At 36.7% G+C, this 26,076-nt stretch overlaps 1 protein-coding gene across 5 annotated transcripts in view; it reads left to right on the top strand.

The window, feature by feature from the left end:
* LOC145988841 (intermembrane lipid transfer protein VPS13A-like) overlaps positions 1-26,076 on the top strand; it is a 231,550-nt gene that overhangs the window by 15,874 nt on the left and 189,600 nt on the right. For all 5 annotated transcript variants that reach the window (XM_083124072.1, XM_083124071.1, XM_083124068.1 and 2 more), the window contains exons 3-9: positions 5,028-5,135; positions 7,242-7,368; positions 9,406-9,577; positions 12,081-12,292; positions 13,277-13,451; positions 15,508-15,636; positions 25,409-25,553. In XM_083124072.1, the coding sequence (XP_082980198.1) occupies positions 5,028-5,135; positions 7,242-7,368; positions 9,406-9,577; positions 12,081-12,292; positions 13,277-13,451; positions 15,508-15,636; positions 25,409-25,553 (1,068 nt within the window). The remainder of the gene's footprint in view (positions 1-5,027; positions 5,136-7,241; positions 7,369-9,405; positions 9,578-12,080; positions 12,293-13,276; positions 13,452-15,507; positions 15,637-25,408; positions 25,554-26,076) is intronic.

Here is a 26,076-nt window from a genome sequence, read left to right as displayed (position 1 = left end):
GAAATCTAAAAAATAAAGTACAAAGACAATCCGCACACCATCCGTGAGTTACAGGAGAGTATTGTACGAGAAATCGGGAGAATTACAGTAGACGAACTTGCACGTGTAAATGCCAATTTCCTTTGGAGATGCCAGGAATGTGTTGCAGCAGAGGGACATCATTTCCAACACCTTCTGTAGTCAAGGTTAGTACACAGTGTGAAACTGTAATTTTAATAGCCGACTCCACTGACTGTCGCAGACCCCGATCGCCGGGAAAGACAAGCACTGTCGCCGGGCCGCTTTCCGTTGAGTCTCGTAGCGCATGTTAGGGAATGCTCTGTATAATATAATATAATATATGAATACAGATGGAAAGCTTGAGTACACTAAAGAGAAATAAAGAATTTTACATTACCTACAATTACAAATATTCTCATTACAGTAATATTAGTCATAGGATAATATAAATGTGAAAGAACAAAACATATTTAAAAAAATGCAAATGTAAGAATAAAAAATATGGTTGCCTTTAAGTAAATAAAAATAATTTGAAGATAGTAATAAAATTCCAATAGTTACAGTTATAGAATATGAGTGTTTTGTCATTTGTTGAGTGCCAGTTTACTTCTAGTCTGTGCTGCTGTTCCTGTAGAAACATTTCTTCCAATTTAATTTTGAAACTCTTATTGAGTTTTATGAATTTAACATTTGTTGGTAGTGCATTCCATACTTTCGTGGCAGATATAGAAAAAGATGGGGTATATAGCGTAGTCGAATGGTGAGGAATGTCAAGTTTGTTGCGACGATGTGTCCCGTGTCTGTGAATTGTGTTGCGATTACATAATTTTTCAAATAAGTATGCAATTTTACATTCAGTTTGCAGATCATGAATAAAATATAGATAGTGCAGTAGCCTCCTGTTGGCCATTGTTAAAATATTGCAGCCAAAAGTATATCTGATATTTTGTGTGATTTGAATTTTCCTACTGAGTTTTTTCGCAAGTTTGGACCCATACACAGTGTCCCAATAATCAAATAGTGGAAAAATTAAAGGTTGATATAGTCTAAGTTTACATTCTGCAGGTAGTTGATCTTGGAAACGGTAGAGGTTTCTCAGAATGAAATATACATTGTGCATTGATGTGATCCGTCCAGTCCAATGTATCGTTAACAATCAAGCCAAGAATTTTTGCTGAATTCTTACATGGAATGGTTTCACTATAAATTTTAAGTTCAATTGGTTCAACAATATAATTCTTTTTTGAGATTGTTTCATTCCAGTTAGCATATAAAGTGATTTTTCAGGGTTTTTCTTAAGTCCATTTGATGTAAACCATGTGTAAATATTATTTAAATCGGTGTTGAGTGAGGAAATACTACTTTCTAGCCGAAAAATACAGTTGTGTATCATCTGCATAGAAATGTGGTGTGAAAAATTTTATAATCTTATTTAAGTCTGCGGTGTAGAGGGTGAAAAGGAGTGGTCCTAAAATAATTGATCCCTGTGGAACCCCTGCTTTTAGAACTAAAGCTTCGGAGATCTGTGAGGGTGAATTTTGAAGGAATGTTCTCTGTTTTCTATTAAGTAAATAGGATTCAAACCACCCTACGGCTACAGAGTCAAATTTATATTATTTGAGTTTGGATATTAACAAATCTTGTTAGACTGTGTTGAAAGCTTTACTAAAATCCAGTAATATGAAAAGTGTAGAACTACGATTGTCTATTTCGCAAAGAATAGCATCTGTAACTTTTGTTAACGCTGTTGCTGTGCTATCCCGTGCACGGAACCCAGACTGAACTGTAGGTAACAAGTTGTTCTCGTCAACATAATATATTAGTTGCTAAAATACAATTTTTTCTAGTTTTCTAGAGAGTACTGGCAATAGGCTTATAGGCCTTAAGCCATCGAAAGAACTGATCTCTTGTTTCTTTTGAAGAGGCAAGACTCGCTTCTTTCCATTTTTCTGGAAACATGCCTTTAGACAAAGAATAATTGATTATATGAATTAATGGAGTCAGTACATATGCTAGTGCAATCTTTAACATTTTAGTGTTTATGCCGTCTGCTCCAACACTTTTTGATTTAATGTTATGTACTGCTTTGTGCACATCAATTTCGGTTACTGTGTTAACACAAAATCATTTATCTTCATCGGTAAAGTACTCTATTTGTTGTGTTTTTAGTGGAGTGGGAATGCTAGATGGATTGCTAATTTGCCCAAAATGATTATTAAGAGCATCGAGCTCGTGTGCTGTGTTCACAAGTGAGGATAAGTTCGTATTGACATTTTTATTACCCAGCACACCCCACTGTTTTAGTTCACGCCACGTTTCCTTCTTATTTAATTGAATAGCACCAAATTTAAAAGAGAAATAGGACTTATTTTCCTGTCGGACAATGGTAGTCGTAAAATTTTGGAGTTCTTTGTAGTGGTTCCAATCTGCAACGTTGTTTGTGCATTTAAATTTCCTCAGAGTGTTGTCTCGAATACACATTAATAACTTGACATTAGGAGTTATCCACGGAATGTGCATTTTTTTTACTCGGGCAGTTTTCATAGGTGCATGGCAATCAAATAAACGTACTATATTGGAGCTAAAAAAGTCTACTTTTTCATCAACGGTATCGAGTGATTGCAGTGTTCACACTGAACGTTTGTTATGTCTTCGGCAAAGTTGTCTATATCGAAAGAGGAGAAGCTTCTGTAATTCAAATATTTTCTCTCATAGGTTTCTCGCAAACTAAGTCGATGTACGTAACACAATGATCCGATTTACCGATAGGCACTGTGACGTCGGTTGCATGCATTCTGGTAACATCATCTATTACTATAATATCTAACAGCGTTTCACTAGTTTCATTATGCACGTTGATTTTTTTGCAACTTGTGTTAGCCTGAAAAAAGATATTATCGATTTTAGAAACCGCGTTTCTGATTTATCCCATCCCATTCCAATTATTCCACATTACATGTGGGATAATTGGAACATAAAACATAAATTCTGCTTTCCCACACACTGTTGGTGCAGAATTAAAGAAAATTATGCATTTTTCAGAATATTCAGACTCTGCAAAATATAGAATACCCTAGAATACAAAACCTTGCGTGAGAAACGTAAACACAATTTTACAACTCAAATTTATATTCTTTTAAAATTTACTTATTTATTAACTTTTTATAATTTTTGTTTGGTGCTATTAGTTTATGTTCTTATCATTTTAAAATCATATATTTTGATAGCTATTTTAGGCTCATTATTTATTAAAAAAATATATTTTTCTTATGGGTGTTGGGGGAAAAATAAAAAAAATACGGTTTTTGATTTATTTTTAAAAAATAAACTTGAAACTTTTTATTTGTTTGATAGTTAGTTAAATGTTATAAAACGTATAATATATTTTGTGATACCAATTCATAACCAACTTCACAAATGAAATCAGTTAAGTGCAAACTTTAATATTACTGTTTGAACATTTAGAATTTTGAAAACTCCATGCTTCTAATTGGAGAAGGATCCTTTGGAGGGCTAGGATGTATATTCAGTATGATATGAGTATGATTCTTCTAGTCACTTTCTAATCATAGCATTTTTGTTTTTCATCTTTATCTGTCCCGGGGACGATACCTGCTGGAGATACATAGTGGTTAGGATCCAACTTTAAACTGTAGCTCCAGTCCCGTTTAGCTTTTTTGTGCAAATAGTGGACTTAAAGAGACAAACCTATCTTTATCTGCCATGATATTATGTTATTTTCCTTTCAGCAAACACACAAAAATATTATTTAGAACAATAATATGCAAAAAAGAAGTAAGTACACATGTCACGAAAGAAACTTTAGTTGTCACAAAACCCTCATAAAAATTACAACGTACCCTCTCATACAGATGCACACGAACAGTGTGGATGATTGTCTGACTGTTACGGACCTTGTTTTAAGAAGCTAGGAAGGTACTAGGGCAGGGGAAGTACAAGCTAGCACAGTTCACTCTAGACAACTATATCGTCTATGTTATTTCGTAAAATTTACGAAGGTTTTGTGTTCTATGGTTAATGTTCACATACAAATCAATAGTTTTAATACTGATACTACTGGTAAGCCTTAGTGACATGTCATTATTGATGATAATCACTATCAGCCAGTGTTCAATTAATTTGAATATCAAAGCTGTTTCTCTGTGGTGAATATGTACTCAATAAATGTAACGTATTGATATATTTCAAGAAAATAATAAATGTGAATTGTTTTCCCATAGCCACAAATCTACATGATGAGAAAACCAATAAGATGTATCCTAATAAGAATATATTAATTTAAAGAATATAATAAGAATGATATAATTGTGTTATTTTGTGCACATATAGATTCTCAAACTATGAAAACCTCAAATTCACCAGTATTGGTTGATAGGAGGTTTCTTAACCCTTACACAGAAACATCGGTCTGTGAGACCTTTAGTGTTTTGTAGTTCTACAGTGTGGCAACACTCATTGAGCTGTCTCCCCACCCCCTTCACAGTACCTTATTATCAACCACTTGCCTACACTCTGCACATGTTATGGGCAGGTCTAATAGACCGGGTGTTTCGCATTACGTATTCAATGCCAAGGTTGGATGTGATTTACATAATACATTTTCTTAGTTTTGTTCCCATATAATTTTAGTTTTCAATAAGTTGAGTTATTAATCATGATTTTGCTCTTTTATTGTCTAAAAAACTTCAAAAAAATGTAATAACAAATATTAAAAAATAAGGTCTCTCAGACCGGATGTTTCTAATTATGAAGTAAGTATCAGATGTGCAATATCAAATGAGTAAAAGTTTGAAGTGATTTACATAATACATTTTCTTAATAACAAATATTAAAAAATAAGGTGTCTCAGACCGGATGTTTCTAATTATGAAGTAAAGACCTATGTTTCTGTTTAAGAGTTAAAGGAAAAAATTTATATTTTTATTCATATGCAGTTTTTATATTAATATACTTGCCACATACCAAAGACTCGTATAGTTACAATATACTTCTGTCTTTCTCTGCAGTATGAACTTGATTTGCCTATTGAAGTCAAAGCTGGGATAGTAGGAAAGGCAAATATCTATATTCCATGGACAGCACTCTACACTCAATCTGTAATTATTAATGTTGAGGTAAGTATTAATCTGTTGATACCTGGAACTAACATTTGATGAATGTTACTGTAGATTTGGTATTTATGAGGGTGGATCAAATGAAAACTGAACAGGGACCGCAGAATGAAATCAACAAGGTTTATTTCAAACGTAACGTACACAAGCACTTGTCCCACTGTTTCACCAAGCGGTGAATACCCTGCCTGAGATCTTTGGCTGAGATCGTAACCAGTTGCGAACATTGTCCATGACTTCATTCCCTTCAATGCCTTTTTCAACGGACCAAAAATATGGAAGTTGCATGACGATAGATCAGGGCTATATGGTGGGTGTTCCAATACTGTCCACCCAATGTGTTCTTTGTAACAGCTGACGTATGTGGCCGCACGTTGTCATGCAGCAAAACCAGTCCAGAGAACAACAGGCCGGGCCGTTTGTCCTTGATTGCTGCGTGCAAACTGTGGAATGTACTGCAGTAACAAGCAGAGTTGATTGTTTGACCATGGTCGAGGAACTCGAGGAGAAGGGGTCCTTCATGATCGAAAAAACATGTTAGCATTACTTTGCCACTACTCTGCACCATCTTGGACTTCTTCAGCAGTGGAGAGCTTGGATGTCTCCACTGTTGGCTTCGTTGTTTGCTTTCGGATTGGAAGTGGTGGCACCAAGATTCATCACCTGCCACAACCCATTCCAGGGTCCTTGGCACGATATCTCAGATGCTGCATAGAAAATCCCATACGGAGGCTCTTCTGATCATCTGTGAGATGATGTGGCACCCATTGTGCACTCACTTTCCTGTACTGCAGTCTGTCTGTAATGACGGTACGTACGGAACCGAAACTCACTCCCACATCCATGTTTATGTCACTGATGCTGACTCATCTGTTTGGGCAGATTACCCGGTCGACTTGTTCCACCAGAGCATCCGTGATGACGATGTGAGCTTGACCAGGTTGCTCATCATCCTTCACAGATTCTCTTGCGGAAATGCTTGTGCCAGTCCTGTGCACGGGTCAAATACACAGCATATTCTCCATAGACTGCCTTCATTCGCTGCTGCACTTCGCGAACTCCAACTCCTTCTGTCACTAAAACGAATAACATCAGTTGCTCTTCTTTGCTGGCAAACATTCCGCCACCGCAGGTGAAGCACTGACTGACTGACTGACTGCCTGCCTGCTCGCCTTCTCGGACGATACTGCTGCCCGACTGCCTATGCATATCACATGCTCACACGCGACTATCTAGGACGAGGCCATTATGCAGTAGGGGTTACCTCCCGCTCTACCTCTACACAGTGTTGTCGCCACACACATACATAAATATAACCCAATACATCCATTGTTCCGTTTTCATTTGATCCACCCTAATATATGCTAATGTCCTCACACCCTGAGTTCGAGACTTAAGCCTCGTACTACCTCAACTGAGAGTTAGATGAATTGTGTGCACTAAAGTGACTCTATCCATCTGTCCATATATTCTTTAAATGTTGTACACTCTCTTCATTCACTTTGTGCTGATCATTGAGCTAGAAGAACTGCGTCCAGTAACACAGAACCTAATACATCTGTGTAAAAGTTTGCTGAGTACAAAACTGGAATATCTATCACTACCCATTGTAGGCTCTAAGAGCAGTTATGAAAATAGGTTCAGAGTTTTTCTTTTCTCAAAATAGAAGAAAGAGTTTATGTGTTTGCAAATAGTCTATGTAGCCATTGACATCTTATAAATAACATTATTTGTAAAATTTATTTGTTTCTTTAATAACTAAACTTCTTTCATCTGCTCAGCATTTTGATGTATTGCATATCTAGTGACAATGTTTTCTCCTTGCTTTGAAATATATACTACATTGTAATTTAATTGTTGTAACATTGTTTTCTCTCATTTTTTTAACCGATATTAGATTTTGTTATATTCTTACCTCCTGAGAAAGATGTGTGTACAGTACATTAAAATGTTGAACAGATTAAAGACTAAGAAATCAAAAAGTCTTTATTAATAAAAAAAGAACAATTATGTGTTATATTATTAGTTCCATAAAATAAAAATTCTGTTCTAATTGTATAGATTTTAATATTATTAAATGAATAAATCTAATCTTTCACTTTGATGTAGGATGTATATATCATTGCTGGACCAATCATTGATGGCGAATATGATGCAGAAAGAGAAAAGAGACTTATTCGTGCATCCAAGAGAAAGCAGCTTGATGATTTGGAAGCAGAGAACTTACTGGGATCAGGTATGATCTTATAGTTACTTATACATATTAATGAAGTAAAATAAGGTGTAAGAGTTCATTTGTCAAGTCTGTAACCAGGAAATAATTTATACCAGATCCTTCAATACTATGTTGACTTAATTATTTCCAAACTGCCATTGGAATCACCATAATTATTTTGCCTTCATTAATTGTATGATTACAGATTTCTAAGGCTTGTATTTAAAAATCAGTCTTGAATAGAAAATAAGGGATGGGTCAGTGTGAAATTTTTGCTGATCCCAATATTAAATATTTTTAGGGCTGAGTCGATACAGATACCGATGTATTTAGTATCTGTTGAAATTTTTCCACCGATATCATCCAATACCATTGTCTTTGAGTCACTAGATGCACGGCCAAGAGCAACAGTTGTTCCTTTTTAAAGGTTCCTTCACCCTTACTTTAACAGGTTGGAAGGCTAGCGCAAGTTCTGCATATATATTTTCCAAGAAATGCTGGAAGCACATGATTGACAAGATCAAAGGCTTGGGTAAAGGGAAAGCTGCACCCAAACTTCTCGAAGGCATGCAACTACCTGGTAAAGACTGTGTGGAAATAAAAGAAATACCGATAACTGATATTAATCTCATTTAATATAAAATTACAAGTGTTCCACTAAGAACCGGAATGATTGTTTAACCTCCTTAATGATGTATGTGGAAAGATGAATTCAAAAGAAAATTACATATTTTGATATGGTGTTTACAAACCAAGGTATATTAATTATACCTTTATATTTCTAAAAATAATAAAAATTGCTGACTTTTACAATAAGCTAAAGGAGATTTATAGATATATCGATAATATTATTAACTATATTACCAACAAATCAATGCACTGATATAGGTATATTGGCTTATACCAGTAGGGTACCATTTAACCTATCCCATTCCTGTAGAAAGTGACAAGAATTAATGCACTACAGGAAAAATGATACCAATATGTCAGCATAACGTCATGGGCAGATTTACTCTGAGACTCTGACAATGTGTGCAAAACCAAGGACGTCATCTTATTGACACCATATTAAACAAAATTAACATTTTTCAGGTACACTAGCAATTTCAACTCATGTACAGTACATTCATGTTAAAAAATTAACTAATATTTGCTTTCTCTATTCTTTGTGAATTTTTTTAATCTTCCCTTTTGACTGCCTTATCCGATATATCACTTAAGTATAAATGTCTATTATGAAAACCAATAGAAATCACTTACTGGCAGGATGGATTGATTTAAATCGCAATTTAAATAATTTATAGAATAATGTACGAGGGCCATTTTTCTTGTAGTGGCAACACTGTTGGTACACGCTTGTCAGTTGTCGCTGGGACAAAAGGCGATTGGGTCTTGTTTAGTCAGGTACTTCGGATCGTGTGTAGGTGTTTTGTGCTGAATAGTACTATTGTGTGGTAGTTAGAAGATGTTAGTGAAGTGTGTGTATAATACTCCCCTGGACAATGTTCATGCGTGAAGAACAGTGGATATATTTCATCAAATTTCAGGTTGAACGTGGAAGTAATGCATGGCAAATTCACTAGGGCTTACGCTTCAATTCTGGTTCGTATGATCTGGCCCATGTCTCGTCAGTGGCAATAATGCGAGCAAAGGATGCGTTACCTTCCAATCGCCAAGGTGTATGCATGCACATTCCCATCTGTGCCATTGCTGAACTTCTGTAAGGATATGCGGTACCCATTTTGCCGATATCTTACGCAGGCCAATACGGTAAAGCGTGGTCTCCACATGCCTCGCGTAATAAGCTCCAATTATATTGCAGTTCTGGACTTCATATTTGGTGTCAGTGTTTCCTTCTCCTTTCATGCTTGACCTTCACTAGCCCATCTGACTCACTCACTCACTCTCTCTTTCTCTCTCTCAGTCTCTCTCTCTCTCCCCCTCCCCCCTCCTCCTCTCCCCCCTATCTCTGATTTTTGTGTGTATGTACAATATAATCTCTAATTTTATTCTTTGTAGCTATTTGTTTCATTACATATACCGAGTCATATTTTTCAGGTCCTACAGATTCAACGAGGTTCATTGAGAACTTAACAACAACAGTCATCAATAATTTACAGATTTTTATCCGAAATGTTCACATCAGATACGAGGACACAGTTACAAATAGAGATTGCCCTTTTGCCTGTGGAGTATGCATCCAAAATTTGTCGGTGGAGACAACTAACAAGTAAGGACATGTTTCTAAATTTCTAATTCATTTTAAAGTTTTTACTTATTTTGTTCTTAGTTACGAATGTAGTGAATATCATTTGCAATGATTTGAAAAGAAGACTGCAACTGGAGGATATAATGACAGTTATGTATGTTGATATGAATATGTTGTTTTGATTGTAATTACAGTAATCATAGACACTAATTTTTTATTTTTTTTTTTTAAACTTACTGTTCTGACCATAATAAGAAAATGGTGACGTAAGTGATATTAAGCATGAGCATCGGAAATAATTTTTGTTGGGAGAGTTCTAACTGCAGACATAAAATTCGAGAGTAGAAATAATAATAATAATAGTAAATTGAACTTGTCACATGAATAACTCATTTTTGGAATTTGAAACTCCATGAAACCATTTATTCTGCACATTAAATATTAGAATATGAAAACATGAAATTCTTACGTGGTTCCTCCATTTTATGCTCAAATTTTGGATTTAATGCATTTTTTAGTTTTTTTTAATCTGTTGAACTACTAGTTGAACTTTATTACTGTTATTGACTATGTCTCAAGTCATAATTGATATGTTTGATATTTTTATCAATAGATGTCAGGGGCTCTCAGTTTTGTTTTATGTTTACTCTCGAACAAAGAGAGAGAGAGTGATGCTCAGTCAGTTCGCGAGACAATATGGCAGAGTATGCGCGGTGATTTCATTCTGTCCATCTCGTTGCATTGCAGAAAGTTTGTACATACAAGGGTCGTTCAAGATTGACAGGGATTTCCGTACGTAAAAAATCGATGAATAGCCGGATCATGATGAAACGTGCGGGTGACGTAATGTATTCCTTCTCGAGTAACTAGCGCCCGGCATGACGTATTTCGCGCATGCGCAGCAGTTGCAGCGAACATGGCGGCAAGCAGTGTGTCTGTGGCTGTGGAGTAGCGGTGTGTAATCAAATTTCTCGTGAAGGAGAAAGTGAAACCAGCTGAGATTTTCAGACGATTGCAAGCACAGTATGGTGAACAAACTATGTCGCGGACAAGAGTGTACGAATGGTGTGAGCAGTTTCGCGAAGGACGGGAGCTGGTGACAAATGAAGAGCATGGACACATTCGTCCGACTGCAGTCACACAAGTGAATATCGCACGTGTTGAGCAAATGATTCTTGAGAACCGGCAAGTAACAGTGCGGGATATTGCTGCCGAGGTGAATATCATTGTTGGGAGTGTTGAGACAATCATTCACGACCACTTACGCTTCCGCAAAATCTGTGCAAGGTGGGTTCCCCACCAGCCGACATTCGATCAGAAGTGGACACGCAGGACGGTCTGTGAACAGCTTTTGAATCGGTTTCGAACAGAAGGTGATGAATTGTTGCAATCCATCATCACGTGTGATGTAACATGGTTGCACAATTCAACCCCTGAGACCAAAAGACGCAGCATGGAGTGGCGGCATAAAGGTTCCCCGCCCCCCAAGAAAAGCAAAACGCAGCCGTCTGCTGGAAAGGTCATGGCAAGTGTCTTCTGGGACATGAAGGGCGTTATCCATGTGGATTTTCTGGACAAAGGGAGCACGATTAATGCCCAGTATTACTCCACATTGTTGAGTGGTGCTGTACGAAAGTCCATTCGCAAGAAAAGACCTGGGATGTTGTCTGGAAATGTCATTCTTCTCCATGACAATGCCCGCCCTCACACGGCCAATGTGACAACAACAACTCTGGCCGACATGAGCTGGGAAGTTCTGCCCCATCCCCCCTACAGTCCGGATTTAGCCCCCAGTGATTATCATTTGTTTGCACCCCTTAAAGACCATCTGGGAGGGAAGAAATTCACGACAGACGAAGCACTGTGGAGCGATGTCCTCCAGTGGCTACGACAACAACCAAGTTCTTTCTACGCCAAAGGAATTCGGGAGCTGCCAGAACGATGGCAATGGTGCCTCGGCGCGCATGGAGAATACTTTGAAAAACTGACATAGTTTGGTGTTTCTTCTGCTACCTATTTCCTTTGCAGAAATAAAAGTCCCGGTCAACCTTGAACAACCCTTGTACATGTAATCTTTTGTTTTAGTCAATATATCTTTGTTATTATCAGTGAGTGTTATTTGCAATCATCCGAGTCGAATCACCTTATGGAATACAATATGGTCCTCCACTCCAGAGGTATGGGTTTGTGATAAAGCGTCACACAGTAAGTATTATCATTTTCTTTGGCGTGCATCGTACAAATTAGACAGATCCATCTCGGCCCAACAGGCAAGTACATTTTGGTTCATCAGTGGCCACACAAAACACAAACACATTCATTTTGGTCCTCCAGTGACCGGATTCGTTCAGACTATAAAAATAATATTCCCCCCCCCCCCCTTTTTTCCTAATTTTAAATTGAACTGGCAGTTCAATCACATTTCGCAGTGCTTATGTATTCAAGGTTGCATTAACATTTGTAGAGATTATGAGTCATTTATGTTACTCATTCTTAAACTTATTCTTCTTTCTTTCCTCCACAGTAAATGGAAACCAGCTGTCACACCTCAAGGAGCGACGTCAGTCTACCAACTAATTAGAATGGAATCTTTCTCAATTTACTGGAACCCTTTATGTGTGAGAAATAGCCTGGTCTCTAGTTTCCTTTCCCCTGGAAACAGTCCAAACAACTGGAAAAATGCAATGCGGAAAGGGTTGGAAACATTTAGTATAAACAATGAGGATTTTGATTTCAGTAAGAATAATGAAGACTCTCTTTGGAAAATTTTGCATGAAAATGACAAGTGACATAACATGTTGCCTGGCATCTTAGTCACTCAGAAGTGTATCTGAGAAACAAGTACAATCTTTCGCACCAGACTGAGACAGCATGCTGCACATGTTGATTGTCAATTGATTGTCACTCCGAACAGGCTGTTTTGATAGTGTCACCTGTCATTTGTCACTTCAGTGTAACCCTTACCCTGTCCTGTGTCATTCATCAGTTGTTGCTTGTCACTTCAGTACAAAGCCTCCATATGAACATCTGTAAAAGTATGACATTATGTGTCAAAAGTATGATGTTTTTCTTACTTTATTTTTCACTTAGTTCAGTACTAGTACAAATAGTGCCATTTGTTTAATGCCACATATACTTTTCATTCTGAACGGATTTTTTGTGCACTAATATTAAGATATAATAAAATCACTACATATCTTTGTGGTGGTGTTCTAGTAAATCTCAACGTTTCAACTAATAAACATCAGCTTTCAACAGGACTATGTTAAAATTGTAGCATAATATGACTACGTGACTGCAAAATGGTAAAATGCTGAAACGTTAGAAGCAGTTTAAAATGTACAGTGATAAAATCTATATAGAGTGTATCTTCGTCATTTCGAAGGCATATTGAGATTCTTCAAAATTAACACAACAATAAGGTACATAGTATTTTTTTTTGTTACTTAGTATCGCTTTTCTGCCATTTTTGGCTAATCACATTGGTGAGGATGAGTGGTGATATGAAATTGATGAAGGGAAACTTACAAAAGAACACTCATGCCTGTGCTGGGATTTGAACCTGAGAACTTCAGTGGCGAGATCAAAAGTCAACAACATGCTTGGCCACTGAGCCAGCAATAAGGTACATAGTAAATGTATTTCAACTTAGTGATGAATGCCATAACTGACAATTGTGAGGAAATATAGTAATACTATTTTTAAAATAATTTATTTCAGTTGTGAAGCCAATCACAGCTAAAGTAAAAGTAATCATGAACAAATCCAACGAAGTAAGAGTGCCGAAGCTACTGATTGACTTCGTTCTACAGGATGCAGCTACTCAGTTATCACGTCAGCAATATCTTTGCATTATCAGTCTCTACGAGTCTTTCAACAGAATGAGGATAAAGAGGTAATAGAAATTATAATTTATTGGAAACATATTTTGTCTTATGAAGACCAAGTTAAATGTACTGCAAATCTTTTGTGCAAGTTTGATCCGAATTGTAGTCAGAAGTACCTTGGTTTCCCCTATGAAGGCTTGGTTGGATCTTTGGCCAACACCAATAAAGCTGTTTTCGAAATTTCTTTTTCTTTTTTAAAATCTGCTGTGATATTCATTTTTTTTTATCTGTTTAAATTACCTTCTAGATCATTTACGTTAATCTTCTGAACTATAATAGAAGCCCTCTCCCAAGAAATAAATTTTAACATGGACATTTGTTTTGTCCAATTACAATGACTTAGCAAGATACCTTGAGATGTGACTTCTTCCATCTTGTGACAAAATACCATGTAACATCAAAGTCATGTCCAGTTACAAGCAAACTGAACAGTATTAAATGAGGGACATTACTTCACAATTCTTTTATATACACTGCTCAAAAGAATTAGGGGATAATACGATATTGACGGAATTCACCACTAACATGCACAAATTGTTATTCTGTGGGTCATCGTACGTATCATAGTGTTATGTAATCACAAAAGTCGGTTGAAAAGAATATGCACCAGGGGGCTACCGACGTTCCACAACACATGACCTGAGTGTAGAGTGGAATGGGCAGAAGTACTGCCCTCTCTGTGTCATCCTGTTCACTTGGAACAAGGAAGTGCTGCTGTAGGGTGATTACGTGATGCCTCCGCAACGTGAATTACACGAGTCCACTGCTTGGAGAGCAATTGGACGACTGGAAGCTGGTCAAACACAGCAAGTTGTGGCAGCAGCGTCTGGAGTGTCGCAAAGTCTCATCTGCAGACTGTGGAGGCATTTCCAGGATACCGGAACGGTACGAAGACGACGTGGGCAGGGTCGGTCAACATCAACAACCCCACAAGATGACCGGTATTTGCCATTACTAGCCCGTCGGAACCTCCGAATGAATGCTACCGAACTGCAACGTGAGTTCACTGTGGCTATGGGAAGACACGTATCGATGCAGACAATACGGAATCGCCTTCATAAGGTAGGCCTGTATGCCCGTCGACCGATGGTGTGCGTGCCCCTCACTGAACGTCACCGGAGAGCTTGCAGAGAGTGGGCTGAAGAACATCGTGCGTGGAACCATGAACAATGGCGATCGGTTTTGTTCAGTGACAAGTCTTGGTTCAGCACGTATCCCGATAATCGATGACTGTTTGTGTGGCGAGAAAGAGGAACACGCAACAATCCACAATTTGTGCAAGAACAACATGCGTTTGGTGGTGGTGGAGTTCTCGTGTGTGCCGGCATCAGTATCTGTGGTTGTACAGACCTCTACAGTGTCCGGAATGGATTGTTGACAGCAGTGCAATACCGTGATGAGATCTTGTGACCCATAGTTGTACCTTACGCTGCAGGGGTAGGGGACACATTCCTTTTTATGGACGATAACGTTCGACCTTATCGGGCACAGCTGGTGGACACCATGCTTGACAAGGAAGGTATCGAGCGGATGGACTGGCCAGCCTGCTCACCTGACCTGAATCCTATTGAGCATGCGTGGGACACACTAGGGCGACGTATTGCAAGTCTGCAAACACCTCCCCAGACTCCTCAGGAGCTTGAACAGGTCCTCATCGAGGAGTGGCACAGAATCCCCCAAGACCTGTTGGATAACCTGATTTTCTCTATGCCACATCGATGCACAACTGTTTTAGCGGTTGCTGGACACCACACACCATATTAGAGGTCCATTTCCATGCGTCGGCATTGCTCTCTCAGAGTCCATCGTTGGTGAGTCCCATGTAACATGTTGCTGTTGACCACTAATTTTGCCTTCATGTTCCACAAGTGGCCTTAGCCTTGCCTGTTTGGCATGTGTTAGCCTCCCATTGACTGGAACTCTTGGGTTTCATACCTATCTATCGTCGGGCTGTCCATGCAAAGTCTAAACTCTCATTATCCCCTAATTCTTTTGAGCAGTGTATAATACAAAATATATATCTGTGAATACATATAATATTTAATGTATAATTTAAACTTGCAGGAAATTCTGGCGATACCATCCAGGTGTTCCTGTGAAGAACAATGTATCGAAATGGTGGCACTATGCATATAATTCAGTGTTGGAGCAACGAGTTCGACCTTACACGTGGCAACATGTACAGGCTCATAGGTAAGGGATAAGGGAAACAGTAATTTTAAGCCTTTCTTAATACATACTTATGGATTTATTAATACTTCATTTTACTTTTTTTTTTCATATATTAACAATCAACCATGTTTATGGAAACTGAAGTGAGTTAAAAAAAAATACTACTCTGAATCGGTTTACAGATGATTGTGAGTTCCACTGTCCTTGTACTCAGAAGCATATTCATTTTACTTTCTGTATGCAGATATGGAAGCTGCATTGGCAATTTTGTTGAAGCCATTATTTCAGTATTGCTTGCGAAAAGTATTTGATTTCCTTCTCTATTCTAGAGTCGCCATCTGCAATCACAGTATATTTTAGAAGCAATTCTCATGCATTACTCTTTGCAAGTAAATGAATGTGAATCACATTTTTGATACCACCTATTATTTGACACAAGAAATATAAGTAGATATAGTTAATAATAATTGCTTATTGTGTTTTCACCATTGTTGAATATTGCTGTCATTCAAGGATGAAGTCAACTGCTAGAAATAATCACAAGTATACTTCACACTTTTTCTGTCAGTTTTTCTTTGTTCTCAATTCTGGCCTTGGTTACTCTTGAAAGACATTTTCTCAAATTTATATTCTTAAGTATACTATATTAATATGCAACCAGTTTCTGCATGTCAGTACCTACTAACATTTATAGATCTATTCATAGAGGCACATATCTTTGGTAATAAACAAAGCAAAATTTCTGTACAAAAACTGTCAATTTCGGGTTCAAAAGCGGTAAATAAAATAAAATTTTGCTGTTATAGCAGTGAAAAAGCGGTATATAAAAGGACATTTTAGTTTTAAAAATGTGTATATAATCCAAAATTTGATTTAAAATCTGCACTTACTACACAAAATAAACATATCCCTTCTAATAGCACATTTATGTAGCTACCAGAGTATTAAGTTTATTCCCGTTTAAAGGGATGCATTCTTGCTTCTCAAATGTTTAATGCAGAATTAATAAATTTTCCGTCAATTGCATAACTCACAGGATAATTATATCTGAAAGTGTCGTGTCGATAAATAAACTCTAAATTTCATGTTTGAGAGTCTATGTCGCATTTTGCAGTTCATTTCGCATCATTTCGTGACAAAACAGGGTAGGAAAATGCAATTTGAGAAACATGAAAAGTTGAACATTACAATGTGTTATTTCACATTCATTTTTTTCGTCAAAAAAGAAATATATATAAAACGGTCTGCCACTGGTGTGGGAACCCACCCCATCGGGTCGTGTGAAAATCCCAAACATCCTACTCATCCCTCTCACTTTCTACGAGCCTTTCAAATTTACATCTTCCCCAATCCTAGATCAAACCTCGCACAACAACCGTACGGTATCGCAGTATTCGCATGTGAACTCTATGTAGCCAAGAACTAGCTAACGTAATAGAAAAAATTCTAAAAAAAAATCAACAAGGCAAAATAAGTGTCAGAATTTATGTTAGTTATTTAATATCTCCCTTTTATTTCGTTTTCTTCCTTTCTTTTATCTTTCAGAAAACCACCCTTATAACAACATTCTCTCAGTAATGTGATACTATTCAACCAGATAGAATTTACAACATATACTCCCGAGTGCAATTGGAACCTCTCTGTTTAATAACTTTGCGTATGTCCCCTTAAAGATAATGCAACTGGCAAACAACATTGGCAGGGTTACTTCAAAGAATTGAACCATAAACCATATGCACTACATTGCCTCCACCCAAGAATTTAACCTACTACTAACAACCTGAAAAATGTTTACTTCCCCTGTTAGATTTTACTAAACAAGAAGCAAATACGTTGATCGAGCAATATTAGGTATTGTGCACAGTAAGCACACAAAAATCCACTTTGTGACTGTCTTCTACATTCACAAATAACCAATATTTACTTTATTTCGATTGCGTACAAGTTTATAAAATTAACAGGGAACTATTGAGATTAAGAACGCTGTATCATTGTCGATATTTGTTTTAAGTTGTTGATTCCGATTCGTTTTTGTTATATATGTAAGAAGATTGAATTAAAAATGTCTTGTGTTAAAAATCGAAAAATGAGTTTATATCAAATGTTATAAAGTGAAATAATATTTTGGAAGTTGAGTTGTGTTGCTTAAATCTTGCAATGTAAGTATAATAACATTATGAAACCCAGTTGAGCGCTGAGGACTTGCAATTTAATTCTAAAATTGTGTTAGTCTGCTCATCCTTCGCGTACAATATATATTCAGTGTGAAGTATCGTTGCAAGAAATTGGTGGCCAGTAAGGGGATTTGGTTACACTGAAGAATTATAAATTTTAGACTTATTAGTGTCCCTTCCTTTGTGTACTTCATATTTTCGTTCTGTTGTCGTGAATACAAATTAGTGCAATGACAACGAAGAATGTTCCTATCGTGCCATTACCTACGGGTACTTCAGATTTTAATGCTCAATTATTGGTCATGTTTCGGGAATTGAAGGAATCGAATGACAGCGTAAGGCAAAAGTTGTCTGAGCTTGAAAAATCTCAGAAAGAGCAGTTGTCATCTCAGAAAGAGCAGTTGTCTGAGCTTGAAAAATCTCAGAAAGAGCAGTTGTCAGAGCTTGAGAAATCTCAGAGAGAGCAGTTGTCAGAGCTGGAGAAATCTCAAAGAGAGCAGTTGAAAGAGCAGTTGTCAGAGCTGGAGAAATCTCAGAGAGAGCAATTGTCAGAGCATGAGAAATCTCAGAAAGAGCAGTTTGCAGAACTTGAAGACAGAACGGTGAAGTGTATGGAAAATATGAACAACACTGTTAAGGAGTTGGGCAACTCACTCCGGATGGAGATTGGGCAGGTTGCTGAAGCTTGCCAAACAGCAAATGATCAAATAAAGGGACACGTTAAAGTGTTGGATGAAAATTTCCAACAGTTGAATATATCTGGTGAAGCGAATACCAACAGCATTCGTAAGTTAGAAGATAGTGTTGCTGGATTGGGTTTGCAGGTAAACGAGCAGTGGAATGTTATCAGCCAGATTAGGGAAAATAATAATGAAGGTTTAATTCAACGTGTTGAGATCTGTGAAGCACGATTAAGTGATGTAACAGCTAAACTGCTGATGATACTGCTGATACTTCAACAATCCATAAAGCTGCAGGGAACAATGGCAACATTACTAAAATATCACGTAATCCAGAGCATCCTGTATCTTTATCCTTGTCATCTTCCAGTGCTTCAGAAGATGAATCTTTTCCATTGCATATGTCAGGAAAACGCAAATCTACAGGAAATCCTAAATCTAATTTGTCAGCTCCTACTTCACAAGTTAATGTGCGAAATTCTCGATTAAAGAAGCCTCATAAAACTTCACATGTTAGTCTTGTTGATCCAGCAAATAATGCTTCAGAATCTAGCAATATAGACTCTGATATGTCTGAAGTAAACAAAACTAGATATAATTCGCAAGGAACTTCTGGCAAACGATTTAAACCTAATTACAACACGAAGCATCATAAGCACGCTACTATCATTGATTCTGAATCAAATAAACCATCTACTTCTAAGGAACAACCACGAAAGTATCTACGGTTGAATGACTTGAATATGTTGCCTAAATTTTCTGGAAATCCAGAGAAATCTAGCCCAAGGAAGTTTATTAAAACCTTAACTTCGCATTTGGATTTGCTTCAGATTCCAAACGTTCAGAGATTGGAATGTATTCGGAATTGTTTTCAAGGGCCAGCCGAGGGATGGTACAATACGCACGTGGATTCCTTTATGACATACAAACATTTTGTACATGAGTTTCTGAACAAGTACACTTCATACTCATTGACGCAGGCTCAGTTGTCCGAATTGAGGAACAGAAAGTATGATCAAAATAGCGGTATAAGCATGGAGGCGTTTGCCACTCGTACTTATTCAACATATTACAATTTGGTAGAGCGTCCTAAAGATGCAGAAGTCATAGACATTTTGATTAATCAGTTTCCATCGATTACGGCACAGACGATATTAGGTGCTGGCCTAACGAAGGTTGACGACGTTATTAATTTATTGAAGAGACTGGATTTGATAAAGACCAGATCTGGTAAGAAGTGTGATTTGCCTAGTGATTTTGAAGCGAGAACATCCAGGTTTACTAAGGATGCAAATGCGTCAGATTTCAGAGATAAGCAAAAGTACAAAGTTCAGACAGTTAACACGCAACCAAGGAACAGCGAGCAAAATCCTAATCAAAGGAATAATGGACAGTTTTCTCGCAACAATAGAGATTCTAATTTTGGTTCTACATCCGGTGGTAACTTGTATAATAGAGGGCAAAATGTAAATGACAATTCTGATCGGCGTCAGGACTTTACATTCAGAAGAAGGAATCAAAATAATTATGGCAATCAACAGTTCTTTAGAAGAAACTTAAATGCAAATAACAGAAGTTATAACAATACCCAATTTAGACGAGACAGTGCGACACCACAGAATGATAGACGTTCTAATACAAGGCAAGGTTATCTACAAACGAGGTCCAATTCAGATCCTAATGTGGCTTGTTTGCCTTATTCCCCGAACAATAGTCAAGGTTTAATCAGTGAAGTAAATTTATGTTGTAATTGTCGTCAGCCCTGTAAACAATCATTCGCTTCTCATAACAGTAATGCTATTTCAGGTAGCCGATTGAATGAAAACGCTGTTTCATTTGATCCCAGGGAAACACAAGTTAAAGAATTAATACAACCAGCGATGGAGTCACAGTCAAACGAACTCCGTGGGTAAATGTAGCCCGATTTACTCGCAGTGATAATACAGAGGGCTGTGTTGCAAGTTTTAACACAGAATATGGTTCACAAAATGTTCAGTCACAAATTACAAATATTTTTCCTGTATATGATAATTTTAAAGACAATGACCAGCTAGCAGTGTTTTTCCAATTGGAATGGTACGAAGAGGAACCCACTTGGACCATGGATGATAGTGGTGTACCATTTCCTATTACTGATCAACCTGTTATTTTTGGGTCTATTTGTAATTTAACAATTCGATGTATTATTGACAGTGGAAGTCAATGTAATCTAATGAGTTACGAATTATGGTGCAGTATAAAGTCCATTGTACAAAGTGCGAGATTGGAATCGATAGATCAGGTAAAATTATTACCATTTGCTGGACAGCAAAAATTTCGAGTTGTTGGTAGGAAAATCCTTCACCTTTCAATACAGTCGGAGATTTTTCCGTTGGAAATGTTTGTGTTAAAACAATTACATGCAGATATAATTTTAGGTATACCATTCCTTAGGCAATATAAAGCTATACTGAATTTTAGACAGGAAGAAGTTACATTGGTATCTCCTGCAAAACAAGAGGTGACACAGTCTTTGTATCGACTGAAGTCTAACGATCAGCATGTTGATAAAAGGGTTCAGTGCATTACGGCAGAAAATTTGTCAATGAACACAGATTCCGAAGAAATCTACATAGTAACTGAAGAGAAAATTGTATCAACAGTACAAAATTGTAGTAAACTCTCCTCACGTCAGCAAGCGCTCTTACGTGAGTTGCTATTAAAATATAGAACACAGTTTTCGAATAAGCCTAGACCCGCTCATGTTGAACCATACAAGATAATGTTGGATACTGATTTACCAATTCGTGCTCCAATTTATCTGGTTCCTTTTGCTAAAAGGACAGCTTTGGAGAGTGAATTGAATAAGTGGAAGAACTGGGGCATTATAAAAGAAATGTCGTCCCCTTACCTCAATCCATTGCACATAGTTCCAAAGGCAAATGGAGAATGGCGTCCAGTGGTAGACTTTCGTCGTTTGAATCAGCATGTGATTTCCCCTCTCACTCAAGTCGAACCCATAACTGAACTTCTGCAACACTTTCATGGTGCTACATTCTTTAGTTCAATTGATTTATCATGTGGATATTTCCAGATTCCGCTAACTCCAGACTCCTATCCATATACGGCTTTTTCATATAGAGGGCGCCAGCACGTGTTCTGTTATTTACCTTTTGGTATTAAATCAGCGGTGTCTGTGTTTATGGATCGCATGAACAACCTTTTTGGACCGGAAACCAGTTCTTTTGTGTTGGTATATATTGACGATATTCTTATTTTTAGTTCGACTGCTAGTGAACATTTCAAACATTTGGAGTATACATTGCAGGTTCTTCGAAAGGCAAATTATGAATCTTTCCAGTTAAGTGTTAAGAAAATTTTGCCTTTGTACACAATAGGTGATACATTAGAGAATGTCTAAAGTTTGAAATATTTTAACTGTTATGAGGGAAAGAAATGACAGTTATTGACATCGTTTGAAATATAATTAATTGAAGTTAATAATGTTATTGTAGAAATGAAAGGTGAATTAATTTCACTGTGATCTGTAGAATGATGTGTGAAGCCAGTCATGATAGTTATGAAATGTGTTACTTTCAGGAGTAATAGTATTTATTAGTAAGCTTGTCGTATGTATATCTAAATGTTATGCAGGGATCAGCTTTGTTCAGGTAAATAATATTAATGAAAATATATATAGGGATCAAATAATGATAGTTTGAGGCAAGTTGTTTACTGAATGTGTAATAATTCAATAATGAATGTACTGATGAGTCGTGTTATGACTGTACATATTGTATTTTATTTATATTAAGTAGTTTAGCCAACAAGGAGATTGGGTTCCGCAAGGCTACTACTAAGTATTGTTTCACGTATGTGTGAATTATATATGCCTCATAATTTGACCCATAATTTTTATGTCTTGAGAAAACTCCTTGTGATCTGCACATTTTGGATAACATACAGAGTGATCATAAAATGTTTGATCCCTCGAGTAGTTTTCTATACAGAGTGGGGGGGACTATGTGACTGTCTTCTACATTCACAAATAACCGATATTTACTTTATTTCGATTGCGTACAAGTTTATAAAATTAACAGGGAACTATTGAGATTAAGAACGCTGTATCATTGTCGATATTTGTTTTAAGTTGTTGATTCCGATTCGTTTTTGTTATATATATAAGAAGATTGAATTAAAAATGTCTTGTGTTAAAAATCGAAAAATGAGTTTATATCAAATGTTATAAAGTGAAATAATATTTTGGAAGTTGAGTTGTGTTGCTTAAATCTTGCAATGTAAGTATAATAACATTATGAAACCCAGTTGAGCGCTGAGGACTTGCAATTTAATTCTAAAATTGTGTTAGTCTGCTCATCCTTCGCGTACAATATATATTCAGTGTGAAGTATCGTTGCAACTTCCTGTAACATAATAATAAGACTATAACATGAACATATTGCATGCACCCTGTGTATGTGGGAATTTAAGGTCAAATACTTTTGAGCAAGAGTGTATCAGAAACAACTTTGAATATTTATTTTCTTTGCCTTAAACAAATGACATGTAAGAAAGTTGTTTACCTTTTTGGACAAATAATCATGACATTAAAATTACTTTCTTTCTTTTGTTTATGAAATTTCTGTAAATATACCCTTGTTGATATACCACTACTAAATCACGTGATCGTTTGGATGTTGTTGTTATTATTTCAGCAAATAATCAACTGGCTAGCCATTCTTAAATATTTAAACAGCTTGAGTATCGAAACTCGTTACTTTGTTCGATATAAAATTACCAAGATTATGTTTACAAAAGTCGAACAAGACTTTATGACACTAGTGTACTTGTTTACAAAATTACAAAACCGTCAAAGCAAGTTGACACAATATTTACATTCATTGACTTGTCTTAGTCAATATTGCCGATTATTGTTCATGATAAATAATTAATCACTCCTTGTAATTCTTGCTGTCGTTAACAAATTTCAATAACGGCACGAAAGAGTATAATATTTTCATCAATATGTATGCCTTTCAACAAGTCACCAGTTTTTATGAACAGTCTTGCATTTGCATTATGCTAGCATAGCGACTCCTACATGCAATCATAAAAGCATATTATTTATGAGCCAAAATTATTACGAACTGCATTACAACAACTTTATTCTTTCTCGTACTTAGATTGCTTTTTTTCCTCTGTCAGTTTCGACTTAGGCACAATTACGTTTGCATAACTTGCCTTGCAAATCTTGGTACACGAAATGTCATCCCAGCTGTTCAGACCATCCTGCTCGGTACAAGTGCACCAAGGAACTTAAAAAGCATTTTAGTTCTTTCACTATAACTTGTAGTGCTCTTGCCGAAACAAATAACAGTGAATATTTCACGTTCAAACAAGACGAGATTCAGCAAACTGTTCAGATGTTTCTAATAAGAACAAGTGATTTCTTACTTACGGGGTGAATAGATCACCGGGAATGGAGTTGGCGAACGACTTCGCATTCCTCCAACCACAACACCTACCTCATTCGATCTCGTCGGTTGAAGGTAACCACAATCCTTCATGAACCTAAATCAAACAATATTTTAGGCCTGGCTATTCTATGCCATCCTAAAAATCGATTTTCACCACCGTGTCACACCACACCGTTACAGCTGTTTTTCCTTCTCCACTCGAGAGTCCTTTTCCCTCACTTCATGCCTCTGTTAAAACGTCCATGGCGAGAGTTCATTCTGATCGGATTTTTAACTTTCATACCAGAATTGTAAATATTATTTGTCAAAACTAAGGGTTGGTATTGGTACTTAACAACAATATATGTGTTGAAATACCGCCACATTACATAATAATACCTTTAATATTACCTCGAAGCAGTATTTGTCTTAACACCTAAAGAATTTTATTTCCTAAACAGTATACAAGATATGGTTACATAGAACAATTATTATTTTATGTATACGGATAAAAGTAGTCAAACTACTTTCAGAGGTATGCGCTTATGCCCTGGTACCTGAAAATTAACCCAGGGCATCAGTTCCGTGAATTTTTTACGGATTCCCCCGCTTTTCTTTGATTCATCCTTGATTTCCATTTTTAATTACAATAATTCACTGTGACATTGGCAAGAATGTCCCAGTGTGAAGAACCAAATTTGTTCGGTTTTCCTGAACAAAGTTGGTTTCACATCATTCTACAAGGTAAGAAGATTAAGATAAAGGTTAGAAATAGTAGGAAGTAAATAAGTGTTAGTGTTTAACATTAATATTATTTATGATCACAGATACGAAATTACATAAGTGTGTAATTGGGTGGGTAATGTTTTCTTAGGATAAGTTTTATTGTGTGTCGTGTGCATTAGTGTTGATGGATGAGATGAGGAATAGACATTAACACGATTCTATGAATGTTAGCAGGGTCTATGTTCTAGTATGTTATGTTTGAGATAGTGAGAGTATTATTGGCTTTGAGATGTACGTATTAATAGTAGGAAGAGATATGAAAGAACGAGTGGTACCTGATGCAAGGAGACTTGCGGGAGACCAGCAAGAGTTGGTCGGACTGCGATGAACATCGGTACGACGGTATTAGTCTTAATTAGAAAATTCCCTGCCAACAATGGCACTCGAGACATCTCTCGGAACTTCTACAAACTATCACCAATTTTCAACCAAGCGATGGCCGGTAAACATACACCATCTATCTTTCACATTAACACCTAAATGGTCGAGTACATCGTGAGTAAGTATTTTTAACTTGAATTTACCCACGTAAGATCAAATACGTTAATTCTTTCATTTTGAAATTACTTTAATTATCGTCATATTCATCTATTCATAATCAGTTTTAAAGATAAAGTGAGTATTTCTTTTGAGTATATTACGTGTATTTACTCATTTTTCATTGCCTGAAATATGACTTTTCCTTGCATATAACGTGTATTTTTTTTGTTTCTTTTAGGGAACATTACAGGAATTACAAAGACACATTTAGAAGAACCTTGCTAAGTCCATCTGACACAGAACTTAAACTAGATCTACAAAAGTTAGAGGATCGTTTAGAAGTTATAGATATTGTGATCGCAAGAGAACATGCAAAAATTGAGGTAAAATTGGTTCGTTATTTGCATTCTTTACTCATAGCAGCTAAAACTTTATTCCTTCATTGTTTGCATGTGTATGTAATACAAATTGTGAATACATACACACACATGCCTTTTTAAATTTTTAAAATTAGCCTGTATTCTATTCCATACATGTCCTCACTTTATGGGTCTTTCTGAGCTTTTATGTATGGCTGGCTGGCAAGTGCTAGTCAACATTGCATATAGCATATGTGTTGGCTCCTGGCAAGCTTTCAAATTCTGCAAAAATCTCTTCATTTTTACTACTAGAAGGAAACCAATGGGGAGTGCGTGTGAGCAGTACTGAAGCTACAATTGGGACTGTTTTCGGGAAAGCAAGAACAGCAGCAGCATTTTCATGTGGAAATTGGAGTTTCCGTCAGAGTGAAAACAGTTGATTTTTGATGCTCTCCAAATGTGTAAAAAAATAGTGAGTTTTCTCTTTGTGTTGTGGATATACACTGTGAATCTTGCATACTCAGAATTGCACAGCTGTGTTGTTTGG

Source organism: Lepisma saccharinum, chromosome 6 (genome assembly GCF_977018435.1).
Source record: "Lepisma saccharinum chromosome 6, izLepSacc3.1, whole genome shotgun sequence".
Taxonomy (NCBI): Eukaryota; Metazoa; Arthropoda; class Insecta; order Zygentoma; family Lepismatidae; genus Lepisma; species Lepisma saccharinum.
The sequence above is the reverse complement of the archived record's forward strand: the minus strand, read 5'-3'. Positions and strand labels throughout refer to the sequence as shown.